The following is an 18,411-nucleotide window of genomic DNA, read 5'->3' as shown; positions in this document are numbered from 1 at the left end:
TAATACTGTGTGTTTGTGCGTGTGGATCCGGATTTATTCTTTGTTCGGATTATGACCATACATTATTTCTAATAATAGTTAAATTACATAATTATAAAAATCCCTTTCAAAAAAATAATAAAAATCCGTCTTTATTTTTTTATATATTAAAATTCAAATTCCGGCTAGAAGAATTAAAATTTAAAATTAAATAACTTGAGATTCAATTAGATTTGCAATTGCAGAAATCAATGGTTTTGGCCTTCCGTCGTCACAGCAGCTTCACTATATAAACCCTCGTGGAACTCTCTAGAACTTCTGTACTTATAAGCTTCTAGCTCACCTCACACTCTCTCTCATCTTCCCACGCATCAATATATCATCAGTCGTTTTCATTGACAAATTCTCTCACTGTATCGTCGCTTTTAGCAGCTACTGAAGATGGAAATGGCGGACGATTTCGAGATTCCGGCGGCGGAGGGGATGGAGGCGGACTTGGATCTGCCGGAGGAGAGCAGCTACATGAAGGTCGGAGAGGAGAAGGAGATCGGAGGACAAGGTCTGAAGAAGAAGCTCGTCAAGGAAGGCGAAGGCTGGGAAACTCCGGACAATGGCGACGAAGTCCAAGGTAGAATTCGTCGAAATTTAGGTCAATTGTATCTCAGATTATGAATTTTGGGATTCTGTGTTGCGATTTATTGATTTGGCTGCTGTGTTTGTTGATTTAGTATTTTAACGATTTATTTTGGGGAAAATTTCATGTCAGTTCATTACACTGGAACGTTGCTGGATGGAACTAAGTTCGATTCGAGCCGTGATAGAGGAGACCCTTTCACGTTTACGCTTGGCCAAGGTTAGAATTGCTCGTTCCGACTTGCGATATTCGAATGCTTGAATTTTGGAATTGTTGACAATTGGGGTGAAACGGTGTGTAGGGCAAGTGATCAAAGGGTGGGATGAAGGAATCAAAACGATGAAGAAAGGCGAAAACGCCGTTTTCACCATACCGCCTGAGCTTGCCTATGGCGAATCCGGCTCGCCTCCGACTATCCCCGCGAATGCGACTCTGCAGTTTGATGTTGAGTTGCTTTCGTGGTTGAGTGTTAAGGATATCTGCAAGGATGGCGGTGTGTTCAAAAAAATTCTCAAAGAAGGGGAGAAATGGGAGAACCCCAAGGATCCTGATGAGGTGTTTGGTGCGTAAGCTTCGCCTTCAAACGAATTTGGATTGATATGTATTGAATTCTTAGTACCTAATGTTGTCAAGTGTAATGCAGTCAAGTATGAAGCACGGCTAGAAGATGGGACTCGCGTAGCCAAATCCGATGGAGTTGAGTTCACTGTTCAAGAAGGTGGGTTTTATGCAATATGATGCAGCAGCATTGCAGCTCAGAGGAAATGTTTGTGCTTCTTTGAATACTATACTGATAATCGTGGCATGTTTAGGTCATTTTTGTCCTGCTCTTTCGAAGGCTGTGAAGACGATGAAGAAGGGCGAAAAGGTCCTCCTTACAGTGAAACCTCAATGTAAGAGGAGTTATTGCAGTTTAACCGAGATTTAGAATAGGAAACGTAATGTATGTAGCTCCTGCGAATTTCTGATTGCTCATGTTTATGATCTTTGATGCAGATGGGTTTGGTGAGAAGGGCAAGTCGGTCTCTGGTGATGTAGGAGCTGTTCCACCGAATGCTACACTGGATATTGACCTTGAACTGGTATCGTGGAAGACGGTTTCCAATGTGACCGATGACAAGAAAGTTGTCAAGAAAATACTGAAAGAAGGGGAGGGGTACGAGCGCCCAAATGAAGGAGCTGTTGTTAAATGTAATCACATTCTGTGAGTTTTGTTACCCTTAATCTTTGATATGAATGCTGTCGTCTAATCATGTTCTGTTGATTTGTGTAGTGAAATTGATTGGTAAGCTGCAAGATGGTACTGTCTTCGTCAAGAAAGGGCATGGTGACAACGATAACGATCTTTTTGAATTCAAAACGGATGAAGGTGGTACACACTTTTCTTCTGAATATGTGATTTTGCAATCGCGTGTTACTGAATCTGAGCTCGTTTTAAGCAGAGCAAGTTATTAGCGGGTTGGACAAGGCTGTGATTACAATGAAGAAGGGAGAGGTAGCACTTTTGACGATTTCCCCAGAATATGCGTTTGGTTCATCTGAATCGCAGCAAGAACTTGCAAAAGTGCCTCCGAATTCAACTGTTTTGTATGAAGCCGAGCTCGTCTCTTTTGACAAGGTCATTTAACTATGATGAACTCTAGTTTCCATCTGTTTGTAAGTTTTAAGGCTCGATGTCATCAACTTGCTGCATTGTGTTTCAGGAGAAGGAATCTTGGGATATGAACAATGAGGAGAAAATTGAGGCTGCTGGCAAGAAGAAGGAAGAAGGGAACGCGTTGTTCAAAGCTGGCAAGCACGCGAGAGCCTCAAAGAGATACGAGAAGGTAAAGATCTTGAACATCCAATCTAGGCTATATGATGTTAGATGTCAATTTGATACAATGGCTTACTTGAACATCCAATCTAGGCTGCCAAATACATCGAGCACGACTCATCTTTCAGCGAGGACGAAAAGAAGCAGTCCAAAGCTCTGAAGATCACTTGCAACCTCAATGATGCAGCTTGCAAGTTGAAACTAAAAGACTTCAAGCAAGCAGAGAAGCTTTGTACCAAGGTTGGATTGGTTATCTAATTATCTTAAACCACTATTTCCCTTTTGGGTCTCGTTTGCACGATTATAAACACAGTCTCAACGAGCTAACGAATGAAGTGGTTCATTATAGGTGCTGGAGCTTGAGAGTACAAACGTGAAGGCACTGTACAGAAGAGCTCAAGCATACATGAACATGGCGGATCTGGATTTGGCCGAATTCGATATCAAGAAGGCGCTCGAGCTCGACCCGAACAACAGGTAGTACAAATACAACTTGTTCCTTATATAAGAGCATCCATGTTGGTTGAGTTAGTTATTGACTCATCCATGTTTCGGTACCACTTATGAGTCAAGGCCGACATTGGTCTGACTCATCTTTGTTGGCTCATATCAATGGAGAGATACTCCCTCCGTCCCAAGGAAGATGAGGCGTTTCTTTTGGGCAGGGGATTAAAGGAACTAGTGTTTAGTGAAAAAGTGAAATAAAAGAGAGTAAATGAAAAAGTAGCTTTAATTTATTTCAAAAAAGGAAACGCATGTTGGGATGACCCGAAAAGGAATACACATCACCTTCGACGGGATGGAGGGATTATATTTTTGTTTTAATTGCGCGTGTAATGCGTGCGCTAGGCATAAATTGAAGATGAGCCAGAGCTCGAGTCAATGACGCCTGCATCGGTTGACTCATAGCTTGGGCTGACTCGAGTCATCTTTATGAGCCGACCGATGTGGATGCTCTAACCTCTTATTGAGTTTGTTGTGATCACAAGATTTTAACAATGTGTGATGCGAATAGGGATTTGAAGCTGGAGTACAAAACTCTTAAGGAGAAGATGAAGGAATACAACAAGAAAGATGCAAAGTTTTATGGAAACATGTTTGCCAAATTGAATAAGGCACAACCCATTGACAGCAAGGCATAATCTCTATAACCACAGTCTTCCAATTCAATAATTCCATTTTCTTACTGAAATAAGCAGCTATTTTTGTTTTTTGCTTTTTCATGTTTTTTTGGAATTATTTCCCTTGCTATATATATGTAATGTCGGAGTAAAAGAGATCTATAATGTATTGAGTTGGGACTGTGATGCGATAAATAGCTCAAAGATTTGAGTTGCCTTTTTTTCATCACGTTTTTTTTTCATGATCAAAATCATCACGTTGTTTTTCCCATTTTCATGATAGAATATCTCGGTATGCACACGAAATTATAAAATTTAAAAATTTTAAAAAAATATAGTGGACAGTTACATTTTGTTTGTTACTTTTTGGCCAAATACCCTATTTGGTTGACGAACGACTAACAACTGTTAACATAAATTGACAAATGTATAAATTACTATAAATCCATTTTATAATATAAATTATAATATAAATTTGAAAGTTGAAACTTTTACATCCATTCAATTTGAATTGAGGTTCACGAATTGATTCGAAAAAGTTTCGTCGAAAATCTTCACAATTTAATGATTGATAAATAAATTTATTTTATCCGCTCCATAGTATTTTCATAGATTTTTTTAAAGTAGCGAGTTAAAATTCATAAAAATTTATTACGATAAAACCCTAACTCCCATCCCATTTTATTCAAACTATCTCACTTCACACTTCGAGCTAGAAAACAGTACGAGCGGGGCTGCCATGAATTCCAACGGCGTCGGCGAGACGGCGGCGGATATCCGCCGGGAAATCGCCGCTCTACAGAAAGAAAAGGCGGCTATCGACGACCGTATATCAGCTCTGCAAGCGCAGCTCAGCACCTGCGCCTCAGAAGATGGAACCAACGGCGTCAACTGCTGCGCCCGACCGGAGCCGCCTACTGGCGCCAAATTATCGGCGGATATGATATATAGGTACAGCCGCCAGCTGATCCTTCCTTCGTTCGGCGTTGAAGCGCAGGCGAATTTGCTGAAGTCTTCTGTTTTAGTTATCGGCGCCGGCGGCTTGGGCTCTCCCGCGCTGCTGTACCTCGCGGCATGCGGCGTCGGTGTGTGTATTTAATGTGTTACCTTAGTGATTTTATTGTTTTGCATTTGAATTTTGTTGTTGGAGCGTGAAATGAATTGACGGTTGTTTTGGATTTGGCCCGTTGTGGTCCAGGCAGGTTGGGAATTGTTGATCATGATGTTGTGGAGCTCAACAATCTGCACAGACAGGTAAACTGAGTTGAGCTCCTATCTTAGTTCTGATGCAATTATGTAATGTAACGCTTTTTGTTGGAATTGTGTTAAAAATGAAAGTGGGGATTTTGTCCCACATTGGTTTTGCTATCAAAGTAGGTGGAGACCCTTAGGCTATTTAAGGAGTTCCAAGGTCTTTGATACAATTGCACCAATCACTACCTTTAGTCTTGTGATTACTTCTAGTTTGAAATTCCTTGCTCTTTGTTTTAGAGGGGTGAGAGGTTTTCAAAGGCTTGTAAGAGTGTAGTGGTTGTGAGTCGAGAGTGTGAGAAATACTGTGTGATTGTAGAAATTTATCATATAGTAATTTTTCAGTGGGTCGTGGTTTTTTCTCCGGATTTGGAGTTTCCACGTTAAATTCTTGTGTTGTTAAATTGTGTCTATTTTTATTCTTATTTCTTGCTTCTACCAAGTTTGGATGGGGAACTGTTTTCCCAACAATTGGTATCAGAGCCTGGCTGAGGTCTCTTGATATTCCAAGTATGCTCTGTGGTTGCAGCATTGTCTGATCTTCCACATCAGAAAGGATTTCTTGAGAAAGATCCGGGCGGGGTGTCTCTTGCGAGACGGCTGTTCATTTTGGTGGAGAAGCGGTACGTCAAGTCAACTTCAAGTCCAAATGAAGTTCGACGTGGAGAAATTCGATGGAATAATAAATTTTGGCTTGTGGCAAGTGCAAGTCAAGGATGTGCTGATACAATCTGGGTTACACAAGGCCCTGAAAGGAAGTCCGGGTGCAGTCAAAAAGCCCGGTGCAGATGATGACGCAAACAACAAGTCCGGTATGAGTGATGAAGATTGGGAGGATCTGGATCTGAAGGCGGCAAGCACAATTCGTCTCTGCTTGGCCAAGAATGTACTTGCAAATGTACATGGGATTTCGAGTGCGAAGGAGCTTTGGGAAAAGCTGGAAGCTCTGTACCAAGCAAAATGCATCTCGAATCGGTTGTATTTGAAGGAACAATTTCATACCTTACGGATGGATGAAGGTGTGAAGATTTCAGATCACTTGAGTATTCTCAATGGCATTATCTCTGAACTGGAGAGTATTGGAGCGGAAATTGAAGATGAGGATAAGGCGTTGAGACTCATCTTGTCTCTTCCACGTTCCTATGAACACATGAAGCCAATATTAGTTTATGGGAAGGAAACTCTGGTCTTTGCTGAAGTCACGGGCAAACTTCTTTTGGAAGAAAGAAGGCTGATGAGTGAAGGACGTCCTTCATCGGAAAATTCAGCAATGGTGGCCTTTAGCAGAGGGAGGAAGAAAGACTCCAAGGGCGTTGTTTGTTGGAGGTGCGGAAAACCCGGCCATACGAAGCGAAACTGTCCAGGTGGAGCTCGTCAAGGTGGAGCGGGTTCGGCAGAAAGCTCCGAACAAGCAGCTAACATCGTGTTTGATGATGTCCTTTGAGGACATGAATATCCTTATGGCATGTCCAATGGCCATGATAGAGGATGTGACGATGTTAGTTGGACCACATGTGCATGGTTTTTTGGCATGGATGCAGGTGTGTGGTGAAAAGTATGTCGATGGCTGATGACTTCTAGGAGGGCCAAAAGCTAGAAGGTTGCACCAAAAATTTCAGCAAGGTTTTTTCGACATGTGCCGAAGTAAAATTCTTAGAATGGTTTATTCTAAGTGTTCTACTCATTTGGTGGAGTAGGTTTATTCTCTTTTGAGGATGATGGTTCTTTGTGATAAGAATCATAATTGTCAGTGAAGACAATGGCGTTTTTTCTTTCATTTTTAACAAGGTGGAGATTGTTGGAATTGTGTTAAAAATGAAAGTGGGGATTTTGTCCCACATTGGTTTTGCTATCAAAGTAGGTGGAGACCCTTAGGCTATTTAAGGAGTTCCAAGGTCTTTGATACAATTGCACCAATCACTACCTTTAGTCTTGTGATTACTTCTAGTTTGAAATTCCTTGCTCTTTGTTTTAGAGGGGTGAGAGGTTTTCAAAGGCTTGTAAGAGTGTAGTGGTTGTGAGTCGAGAGTGTGAGAAATACTGTGTGATTGTAGAAATTTATCATATAGTAATTTTTCAGTGGGTCGTGGTTTTTTCTCCGGATTTGGAGTTTCCACGTTAAATTCTTGTGTTGTTAAATTGTGTCTATTTTTATTCTTATTTCTTGCTTCTACCAAGTTTGGATGGGGAACTGTTTTCCCAACACTTTTCTGTTCATTGAATTTGAATTCACAAGCATGGAAAGTTGAAATCCTCTGAAATAGCATTGTGATTGCATCATGTGAGTTTACCTTTGTTTGAGATGATTTGAATTCTGATGATGATCTTGGCTTATTCTTGCCATTGTTCTTGTAGATAATTCACACCGAAGCATATATAGGTAGATCAAAAGTAGAGTCTGCTGCTGCAGCATGTCGCTCGTAAGCGGGCGCCCTTTACTATTTTACTACTATTACAAAATGCAGTGAGAGGATGCATCGGTAATTTTTGTTTGTTTGTCTTGGTATTGTTTCTTCAGAATTAACTCTACTGTCCAAATAGTAGAGCACAAGGAAGCATTCCGGACATCGAATGCCTTGGAGATTATGCGAGAGTATGGTATTCCTTCTCTGTTGTGATTAGAGCATATCTTGTTTGTAGTCGATACTAAACTGAATTTCATTTTGGCGGGCTCTCAATCTATGACAGTTATGACATTGTTGTTGATGCGACGGATAATGTACCCAGCCGTTACATGATCAGCGATTGCTGTGTGGTGTTGGGGAAGGTGAGCAGTTGTTTGTTATTCCCTTGGGAGAATTAAGTATGCAGAATGCATGTCATGGTTGTTCACAGTCTGAACTTTTATCTTTATCAATTCAATTCATTTCGTTTCTGTCACTATATTGAGAGTTCTGGAGGTTTAAACTCAGGGAGAATAACTGTATTCAATTTTGTGAGATGGACCTTAAATTGCAAATATAATTCTATATTTCATGATACAATTTGATTTCTTCGGAAAATCTCCATAATATTGTGTTGCCTGATATTGTTTATTTGCATGTGGACCTCTGCTCTACTGACCAATCATATGTTTATGTTTGTAGCCTCTAATTTCAGGAGCTGCACTTGGACTGGAGGGACAGGTATATTTCTGGCGTAATGCATCACCTTTTGGTTAATTTATGAGTTAGTTCCAATTTTAAAAGGACACTTTTTTTTTGATGAAATTACATTGTAAATAATACAAACCACACACACACCCACACACACACCCCACCTAGTGGTTATTGTGGCCGAGAGTACTCGAACATGTGACCTCTTGGACAACAGGCAACCACCCCAACCACTAGGCCATCCCAAGGGGACAAAAGGACACTTTTGCTCATGAGTTATATTGCTTATCCATCCTCTGCTTTTGCAGCTAACTGTGTACAATTTCAATGGAGGTCCATGCTATCGTTGCTTATTTCCTACTCCGCCACCTGCAACAGCATGTCAGAGATGTTCAGACAGTGGAGTTCTTGGAGTAGGTATATCGAACATGTGATCTCTTTATAGTTTATTAAATAGTTTTGGCATATAGACTTTTTCGGTCTTAAACTGCGGTATATGTTCAAAGACTAAATGTAGTATTTTCATAATCTTGTTTTTGTTGCATTTGAGTACAGTTCCAGGAGTTATTGGGTGTCTCCAGGCCCTTGAGACTATAAAAGTTGTCGGTGCAGTTGGGGATCCCTTATCAGGAAGGATGCTTCTATTTGATGCGCTATCTGCTCGAATTCGTATTGTATGTCTCAGTCTTGTTCTTGCCATTCAATGTAAAATATTGCTCAGCTTTTTTGCTTAAAGAAATTATAAATTCCTCAACAAAAAAAAAATCATCATTTGATCATTTTAAATTAAATGATAAGCATCTCACATGTACTATGTGCATACTGGATTGCTTCTTCTTCGGGCTATTTTTTACTATATGATTACAATTATTAATCTAGAAAATATCTCATTCTTTTTCCTGTCTTTTGTCACTACATTTAATAGGTCAAAATTAGAGGAAGGTCATCCCAGTGTGAAGCTTGTGGAGAACATTCAACATTGACAGAAGAGCAATTTCGTAATTTTGACTACGAAAGTTTTACTCAATCTCCTCTATCCACGGTGCAGTTCTCTTTTTTTTATTCTCTTTTCCTATTTTACCTTCCGCATTGTAGTCTAAAATCCAATACACAGTGAACTAAAATTGTTAGGATTTCTAAGCGTATAAAAGAAGCTTCTAAAACCTTGTAAACTTTAGCTGAAGCAATCTATTCATTGGTTCTCAAACAATGCAGTTTACTAGTCGAGAAATTCACTATGAGAATGAGAAATGTTCAAAATGCTAGTAGTATATGGATTAGAATCTCTGTTTAGGTCCATCAGCGAATTGTTAGTGTCCATCACTGGTTTGTCGAAGATGCTCAATCCTTGGCCAATGCACATCATGATTATGGATGGCCATACTTTCTCTACATGTAGACTTTATATGCATAGAGTTGCAGTGTTCAAAAACAATACTTTTTGGCAATTTATTGTTTTCGCGCCTTTCCCGCTGGTTTCTGAAAGGAAATTTTATCGATCAACTTTTTAGCAGACTTACACTCGACTCACAAGTCACAACCACTTTAATTATTGCAGTCTCCGTTGAAGTTGCACCTGCTTCCAGCAGAAGCCAGAATAACCAGCAACGAGTACAACGAGAGAAATTTGAAAGGCGAGCCCCACATATTGGTAGATGTGAGGCCTGCTCATCACTACAAGATCACTTCTCTCCCAAATTCCTTGAACATTCCTTTGGCAAGCTTGGAAGGAAGGTTGTCCGAAATAGCTACAGCCTATGCAAGAGAGGAAAGCAGCCCGGCCGCCACTGGTGAAGCCAGTCAAGTTCCTTCTTTGTTTGTTATTTGCAGAAGAGGCAATGATTCTCAGAGGGCTGTTGAGCTCCTCCGCAAGGAGGGGTTTCCTTTTGCTAAGGACATCATCGGAGGGCTTGAATCATGGTCACAAGACGTCGATCCTAAGTTCCCGATCTACTAAAGAAAATGTAAGGTGCATTCACTTTCTTCTCTGGGAACTGATTGAAATTCAGAAGGATGAATTATATTTGAGCATGCATTCTAGAGCGTTTAACAGATTATATAATCGATAATTTCGTCCTCGAAAAATCCTTCACTGCTGTAACTTAATTGAATTATAGAGTGAGCTGTGTTTTAGATATATATGATTGAAAGATGATTTCAGATTTAGAGTACCTGGACGTTCACGTTCTGTCCTGAACTTTAATTGGAAAAATGAATTGTCTTCTTATTATGAATATTCTCTATATTTACTCTTTCTTTTTAGGACTGCTTTGGACTGTGATTATTGATGTAAATACACGAAGTTAAATAAATAGATCACTGAACATTGATAAGTATAAGAACTAATTTACAGTGAATAAAATATAATGTATGCGCGTGTCATCCCTCTATAATTATTTTGTCATTTTCTTTTTTCCAAATTTTATTTCTAGTGATTTAGTTTAATTTGATGGTTATTGATTAGGGCTCATTAATTTAATTAGGATTCATCTGATATCTTTTTTTTCCATATAATTTGCAATTCTTCAGTGAATAATTAATTATTAGGGTCTATTATTTTTTTGAGCAGAGTATATAATTTTTTAAGCTTCAGTTTTGGTAATACATGTCAATTAGGATTTCCTATATATTAATAGTTTTTATTTTGATAATAATATCACTAATCTGCTGAAATTAATTTTGCAATACAATGAAACACAAAACATTATGAGAAATAGGATCCTAAGTCCTAACCAAAGTCTTATGATTTAGCTGGTAGAAAATACGAAGTTACTTGGGCTTTATGTTTTACTTTTATTATTCAATAATTTTCTTGTAGTAGACATGATATGAAGTTCTTCTTAGTATATCGCGTCGACACGATAATGACACGAATAAGTGCACTAACTCTTAACTCGTTATTTTCATAGAATTACTTTTTCTTGTCAGCAAATTAAATGAATAATTAGTATGTCGTAGCACTAGATCTATGTGACGGGAAAGTTGAAGAATTAAATAAACAAATCTGACTAAAATCAGGCAATGTATCAAATTTGAGGAATAATTAGATCGAGTGAAGATATGTATTGACCTTTTGCAGAAAGGAGTCACAAAATATGATTTTGAGCATTAATCAACTTTCAAAAGAAATGAAAAACAGTCTTTACCAACATTTGAAATCAATTCTCAAACTCATGTTTTTATCGTTTATTTCACCCGACAGTCATCCAATATTTTTGAATTATCCCTAATTACTTTTTAAATTATAATTAAACATATTAATTGCGGACGCCCACAAAAATACTTAAAGTGTTGTTTTAATTACATTGAACTTATCGTGCCTCTTCCCATAGAATACAAAGCCGCACGATTTGCCTCACCTAAAAAAAATGCTGTAAACAAGAAAGATTATACTAAAAATTAAAATTATGATAATAAAAACCCACATATTTAGTGAGACTTGGAAATTTGAACCCAAGGGCCAAACCCTCGTACCTCCTCGTTTGCCACAAGGCAAAGGTTATAATTTATAATGATGTTGAAAATGAAATACACCTCGCATTTATTTATTTATTTATTAGTTAAATAAATATATGTGTGTATATATTATATATCTAGTCTTATACTTGATAAATTAAAGGGATGATATTCATTTTGCCCTCGTTAACACATACTAAAACATTTTTTTCAACAGTAACTTAGTTATACGGAAATGACAAATTGAGACGAGTTTCTAAATTAAAGAGCTTCAAAATATTAGTTCGAGTACTAAAACGTCGTTTCATAAATAACTTTTGAATTCCATTTATATGCAACTTGAGTTGAGCTTTATTGACCAATTTTTCAATAGATTATACTGACAATGAATAATACCTGCCAAATTTAGGTACATTCAGTGCTTTGGGTTAATTAATGAATCAAATTGATCGATTATTTTATGTTTTAAGGGTATATGTACCATGATAATATTAAAAATAATAAAAAATTGGACTGAGAAGCAGCGATTGGCTCCCGGAGATAAGAAGAAGACAGGCAAAAGGGTCAGTTACCCTTAGAAAAGTATACTATCAAGGGACAAAAGCGGATACACTTGTTCCCTTCTTTTAATCTTTCTTACCTTATCCTTAGTGCATGCACCCCATACCTCTCTCTCTCTCTCTCTCTCTCACACACACACACACAAAAAAATATATGTGTATGTATGTGTGTATGTATATGTAGGAAGAAATTTAAATAAAATCTTCTTATCATGGGAATGTGAGAACCTTTGCATAGAATGTATAAAGTATTTGCACGTAACACACATAAATATATGTATATCTAGGAAGAAGTTCAAATAAAATCTTCTCATCATGAGAATGTAAGAACCTTTGCATAGAATGTATAAAGTATATGTACGGAACGTACAAAATAGATGCATTTAACATATAAAGTAATTCATCTATGATAACATTATATTTTGGTGCATAATTGCAGTGCATCTACTATGTACCGTTTCATGCAAATACTTTATACATTCTATGCAAAATGTTCTCAAAGTTTTCATGGTAAGAAAGTTTTTATTTTAACCCTACCCTTTATACGTATATGTATATTTGGGATTTAAAGGTGAAAGTAGCAATTTTTACTAGAAATAATATATCACATTCTACTTTAATTCTTGAATTAATAGCTCATATATTTATATTCAATTGCAATGAACCATTAGGGTTTACGATTTAGAGTCCAAGTAAAGATGCTACGAACTTTATTAATTGCAAATGTGTGGGAGATGAAGAAGACCCTAGCTCCATAAGAAAATCAATAGAAATACGAACTAGCTAATATTATCATAGCACTCTACATAGGTGAGGCTCATCGTCAGGCTCGAGTGGGTCTTGGCGATGAGCCCGCCAATGCAAGGCAAAGGAGACTTGAGACATATGATGCGCGAACGGCTGGGCCGAGCTCAAAAGGCAAAAAATGAGGCGCATATTGTACACACGCTTATTTAAAGAAAATGAAAAAAATCAACAACTCTCTACTTAGATTTCATCACAATTTATTTTTTTATTTAATTATTTTTCCCCTTATTTCATTTATATAATCCTTCAATTTCTTCCTTCATCCAAAAATTCTTTCTTTGTTGAAATGGATCCCAACAACTCGAATTTTTTATCGTCAAATTGGTGTTATGTAATTATTATAATGTAATTTTCTTATTCAAATTAAATTCAAATTCAAAAATCAAAATTAATTCAAAAGAGTCAGCATGATAAGTCAAATAAGTGAAATACTTAATTCATAAGTGAGCCCGAAACATAGATGGATCAATTAGAAACCCAACCAATGCTGAATTATCTTGACTTTTGAAATATTAGAAAGCCAATACTCCTACATCATTGTATATATGGATGGAAGATATATGACATCCGACAAAGTTGAGAATAATTATTACTATGTGAAATATATCATATAGTATTTATGAAGAAATAAATGAATTCAAATTGGTTGGTACCACCATCTTCACGTAACGTGTCTCTCAATTAATAGGTGACAGCTCTTGCATGCTTGTACACCCATTTTACCTTAAATATGATTACTTGCAAATAATTCATGCTATTAACAAGATCAGTAGCTCAATTTGAAGTACTAATTGTAATATCTCACATTTTATAAACTCGACAAAATTAAATTAAAATAAAATAACATAACTCCGGCTTTAGCCATGTTAGAAAATGTTCATTTTATTAAGAGTTTCATATAGAATACTTCCAAAAGATTTACTACTATTTAATAAGTAGCACCTTTGTTTTTAAATATAGTTTTGAGTTATTTTTAATACTATCTTCGTCGGTGGTGTGTATTTAAGTATAAATAAAATTAATAAATTTTGCACAAAATATTTCCAAAAGTTCTCTTTTACGCTATATTTTATTAATTAATTTGACACGTGAGCCCCTTGCTAATCTGCGCCGCCAGGAGTGCAACGTGTACCCGCCGCGTTACACTTAATAAAAAAAGGATAATTAATTATATATTTCAAATTTCTCCAAAAAAAAATTACTCCTATATTTCAAATAATTCCTCCATATATTTACCCCACAAAGCGACAAAATTCTCATAGTGATACTGATTAATTCTTTTTGTTAATTTGTAATAGCATTCATCTCGTTCGCGCAGCCGCGGGAAACAGCAAACAGCCGCTGCTAACGGCGTCAAAACCGACGGCACGGCACTTGACGACGTAACTGTGGTTTGCCACCGGCGCCGGCGGCGACGAGAAGAGACTCGTCGTCCGCCGGTACGGTCCGAGCCACTTGCTCTGCATGAACCGGTGCTTCCTCCACGGCGGCATGATGAGGCCGCCGCTCTTCAACGACCACCTCGCGGCGTCACTCACCGCTCTCAAAATCTGCCTCAATTCCTCGGCGGATCCGACGAAGATCCCCGGCATCCGCCTCAGCAGGCGCTCGTACGAGCTCGTCGGCCGCGCGATCGCGAACTCCGCCGCGAAATCAAAATCGACGACGTACCTCGTCTTCCCCGGCGCGGAATCGACGACGTCGACGAACTCGTAGCTTCCGCCGGTCAGACCGCCGCAGCTCCCCCACTTCGTCTTGCACACCGCCGCATTGTAGCCGCAGTTCCTCAAATACGCCATCACATTCCTCCGCATCATCTGCTTGTTCGATCTCAGGCACGCGAATATCTCCGCCGCTCTCCAAACCTGAACCCTAAGCTTATTCCTAAACGCATCGCTCTCATTCTCCACGATCCGCCCGATCAGATCAACGCTCTCCGAAATCGACCGATCCCGCTCCGCATCCGCGCCCTCGCCGCCTTCCGCCGCCGGTTCCGCCGCTTCTGCGTCGTCGCCGCAGCCGATGAAGAGCGCGGAGAGGTTCGAGGAGGTGACGTCATCGTCGGCTTGCGCGCTGTGGTCGCTGCCGCTGCCGCTGCTGACGTAATCGGGTCGGGTCATATAACCGCCGACGATCCGCGCCTTCGCATTCTCGTCGAACGGGTCAGTCACTCTCTTTATTCTCATAAAACTCGATTTCATTTTCTTTTCTTTTTTTCCTTTTTTTGTTTACGAAAAAATAGAGGAAATTGTTGTTTTGGCTCGAAGACTTATTTGAGAGAATGGCGTGTATTTATATAAGGAAATGTGACGAGAGTTTAAAATTATATATTGCAATAATCCGAAGAATATACCAAAAATGATTAAAAATAAAAAAATATGGGTGGGAATAAAGAAATGAGACAGATATAAATGGATAATACCTAGGATTAAAGTTTATGACTGTTTTTGGGGAGTTTGAAGCATCTTAGCATATTCGTTTTGTTGTTCCAGTTGACGTGGCAGGAGATGATTGGGCCATGTGGGTTGTACTTTTAATCATTTTTTTTAAATAATTGTACCTTTAATCTTTATTTTCTCATGTACTATTGGGAAGATAGGTAAAAAATTCAATGCTCTTTAATTATAGGAATAGTAACTTAAAAATTAACTGGCTTTGATTTTTGTGTTAATTAGTAGGCAAAAATGCTCACATTTATAACTTTTAATTAAAAATGCCCCACTTATATTTATGATACAAATCTATATTATTACACATGTTTTAGGCAGAATTATACGGACAGTCAAATAGGTGATGCAAATGTATGGTTTTTTTTTTTTTTGAGACGAAAGATGAGATAGTGTAGCCAAGACAAAAATCCGACTTTCGGATCATTACATCCTGAGAAAACAAAGTAAATTTAGTTAGCTCATGCGCCGCCTTTTTGGCAATTCAAGTGAACGTGACAGAAATAAAAAAATCAAGTGATTGCGAGCGTGCTCGAAAACTTCACATAACTCTTCAGAAAGAGAGTCTTTACCGCCATATGTATCATGCAGATATCAACATAAATATACATTATTCAAATTTTAAACAATCTAAATAAAGTACAGTCTTACATCAAAATAAATAAATAAATAAAATAAAGCACAGTTTTTTGATAGTCAACTTTTAGGGAAGCGTTTATCATGGGCAGTGCTACACTAGGCTTAAAATGAGGGTTGTGAACCATAAATTAACTATTTAGTGTGTATTATAAAAAATAATCTACATATAGCCCTAAAAAACTCAATTCTTCATCCAGATGCTAACACCTTAATCTTACAATATAATGCACATAGTTTGTTAACCATTTACGTCCACAATTCTTACTATACTTAGGACTCGTTTGTACGGGCGATTAGGGTGTATAATATATCTATGACATTTTATATAAATAAAATTATATATTTATTATCTATTCACATTAATCGGCGATATTATCATATTATCGTAATCTGTTGATAATGATTGGCATGGTTTTTGTGCTAAGAAGCGTAGAGGGACACATGTCATGGCAATGGTGGTTAATAACGAAGCAATTAACAAGTGACGATATTAGGAATCGATACGAGTTGAATAATATTTTCGAGTGAGGTTGTATTCTCTTTTATTGTAAATTTATCATGGAAAAATGAAGGATAAACAAAATTTCACCATTTAAATCCTTCCTTTCTTTTCCCACATTTCTACTTGACCCTTACTCATTCCTCATTTACACTACAAATGAGGGATAATATTATCCCTCCAGAAATGGTGTGATAATATTATCCATCCTTTATGTGTAAATGAGGAATGAGTAAAAGTCAAGTAGGAAATGTGGGAAAAGAAAAGAAGAATTTAAATGGTGAAAATTTGTTTATTTTTCATTTTTCCATGATAAATTTACAATTAAAGAGAACGCATCTTGAATGAATAACATCATTATAGAGAACAATTTAAAAAAAAGGGTTGATCCAAGCTATTTTTTTGAACTCTTAACACATGTTCGGTTCGAAGCTCTTATTGTGGAATATATTCAAGATTTAGACTGAAGCTCTTATTGTGGTATATAACGATTTAATTATTCCTACTCATTGAGAAATGTGTTCGAACGAGCTAGTTTTTTCATGTGACTAAAACTCTCCATAATAAATAAAAAAATAAAAAATAAAAATTAATCCTCTTTGTGCAACTGGTAATAAAATTGAAATATGAGGGGCATTGGCTTTGGGGTGGGTGGTGGGGATAAAGCATGGGGGCAATAGGGCATGTCTCTTGGTGAGGCTAAAGGTCTAGAGAGAGAGAGAGAGAGAGAGAGAGAGAGAGAGAGGGGGGGGGGGGGGGGGAATGATTAAATGGGAGTGGGGAAAAATAAGTTTGGATATTATTGAGAAACGTGTTATTCGTTGATAAGCAGCGAGTACGACCATTACTGTAACTCTAGATTTTTTTTCTATTTTTTTTTCTTTTCAAAATAATAAAGTAATAAATAACTCTAGGTTTTTTAGAGGTGGATATCGGATATGCTGTCTTCCATGCCAAGAAATATCCTAAACTTTATTTTATTTCAATATATTTAATGTCTATGTGGCCACACCTCCACACACTTGTTAGTTGTTGGTCACCATGAGCTATTTTCATTTTCTAATAAAAACCATGCACTATTTAACAGCTCGAGCCTCGAGTTAGCTAAATAAGTAACCGAACATGACAATAAATTTAATGACATAATTTCAATAAACGGAATTTTGAGAAATCGATCACCATAAATTATGAAAGAGTGATGTTGTTTGGTCATAATAGCTTTTAATTCATTGTATTTAAATATTTTATTCAAAATTAATTAAAATAGAATGTTGCTAGTTTTATTATTTTGCACTACATGTTTATTTTATTTTTTTTCATTTTGCAATTTTAATTTTTTTTTAAATGAAACAAAAAAAATAACTACAATGTGTAAAAGGAATAAAACTAACTAAATCTTATTTAAACACAAAAAAAATATATGAATTTTATATATATATTTTTTTTGTCATATTATGACTAGTCATATTAATATGGCTAAACAACTTTTCCAATAAATTATGAGTTGCACTTGCCTATAAATTGATTGTGCAACAATTTTTAGCCCAGCAAATAGTAACACGTGTTGTTCTTCCATTTGGGATTGTGACAAGACCATGAATATGATGTATCTTGGAAGTTTTTATTACCTTATTAAATTGCAGCAGTGAGTCATCACTTTTGTGTTTCAACCCATGTGACCTAAAATTAGATAACGTGATGATAATACATAGTATAAATAATTGGATTATAGTACGAGCATATCTTTGAATAAGAATTAATAATCAAATTCAACTATATATAAATAAAATTAGATTGAACGTAGAAGATTAGTTTTGGAGGGGGGGGGGGGGGGGGGGGGATGAAGTAATTTGTGGTATTTTTTCTTTGAATAATATAGTCATTTGCATGCATATAAATACATTATATTTGCATAAATTAAATAGTTGTGTGAAAGAAGTATATCCTACCGATATACTTCATTCTGCGTATGAGGAGCAGGGTCAGCGTTTGGGGGTGGGCTTCATTGTGCACAATGCGGGGGGTGTTATTGTGGCTGCCGGGCTCAATCGATTGATTTTACGGGGACGGTACTTATGGGGGAGCTTCATGCTATGTTTATTGCGGT

At 37.3% G+C, this 18,411-nt stretch overlaps 3 protein-coding genes across 6 annotated transcripts; 2 read left to right on the top strand and 1 right to left on the bottom strand.

Moving 5' to 3' along the window:
* The first annotated feature begins 166 nt into the window (after positions 1-166).
* On the top strand, positions 167-3,776 carry LOC130999483 (peptidyl-prolyl cis-trans isomerase FKBP62-like). Of its 4 annotated transcripts, none has more exons than XM_057925021.1 (13): positions 167-299; positions 412-607; positions 746-832; positions 915-1,175; positions 1,257-1,331; positions 1,426-1,506; positions 1,610-1,804; positions 1,887-1,985; positions 2,056-2,231; positions 2,317-2,439; positions 2,523-2,669; positions 2,779-2,906; positions 3,445-3,776. In XM_057925021.1, the coding sequence occupies exons 2-13, from the start codon at positions 421-423 to the stop codon at positions 3,569-3,571; spliced, it is 1,686 nt and encodes a 561-aa protein (XP_057781004.1). In that variant the 5' UTR covers positions 167-299; positions 412-420; the 3' UTR covers positions 3,572-3,776. The 4 variants fall into 4 exon arrangements, with proteins under 4 accessions (XP_057781004.1, XP_057781006.1, XP_057781005.1 ...); XM_057925023.1 differs by having other exon boundaries at positions 183-299; positions 1,887-1,982; XM_057925022.1 differs by having other exon boundaries at positions 292-607; positions 1,887-1,982.
* Positions 3,777-4,058: 282 nt separating this feature from the next.
* On the top strand, positions 4,059-10,126 carry LOC130999485 (adenylyltransferase and sulfurtransferase MOCS3). The gene is made up of 10 exons (XM_057925024.1): positions 4,059-4,635; positions 4,749-4,804; positions 7,157-7,221; positions 7,320-7,394; positions 7,490-7,568; positions 7,888-7,926; positions 8,205-8,313; positions 8,452-8,570; positions 8,822-8,938; positions 9,455-10,126. The coding sequence occupies exons 1-10, from the start codon at positions 4,290-4,292 to the stop codon at positions 9,851-9,853; spliced, it is 1,404 nt and encodes a 467-aa protein (XP_057781007.1). The 5' UTR covers positions 4,059-4,289; the 3' UTR covers positions 9,854-10,126.
* A 3,894-nt stretch (positions 10,127-14,020) lies between these two features.
* Positions 14,021-14,920, bottom strand: LOC130998814 (uncharacterized). The gene has a single exon (XM_057924220.1). The coding sequence runs from the start codon at positions 14,918-14,920 to the stop codon at positions 14,021-14,023; it is 900 nt and encodes a 299-aa protein (XP_057780203.1).
* Between the last annotated feature and the right edge of the window lie 3,491 nt (positions 14,921-18,411).

Source organism: Salvia miltiorrhiza, chromosome 8 (genome assembly GCF_028751815.1).
Source record: "Salvia miltiorrhiza cultivar Shanhuang (shh) chromosome 8, IMPLAD_Smil_shh, whole genome shotgun sequence".
Classification (NCBI taxonomy): domain Eukaryota; kingdom Viridiplantae; phylum Streptophyta; class Magnoliopsida; order Lamiales; family Lamiaceae; genus Salvia; species Salvia miltiorrhiza.
The sequence above is the reverse complement of the archived record's forward strand: the minus strand, read 5'-3'. Positions and strand labels throughout refer to the sequence as shown.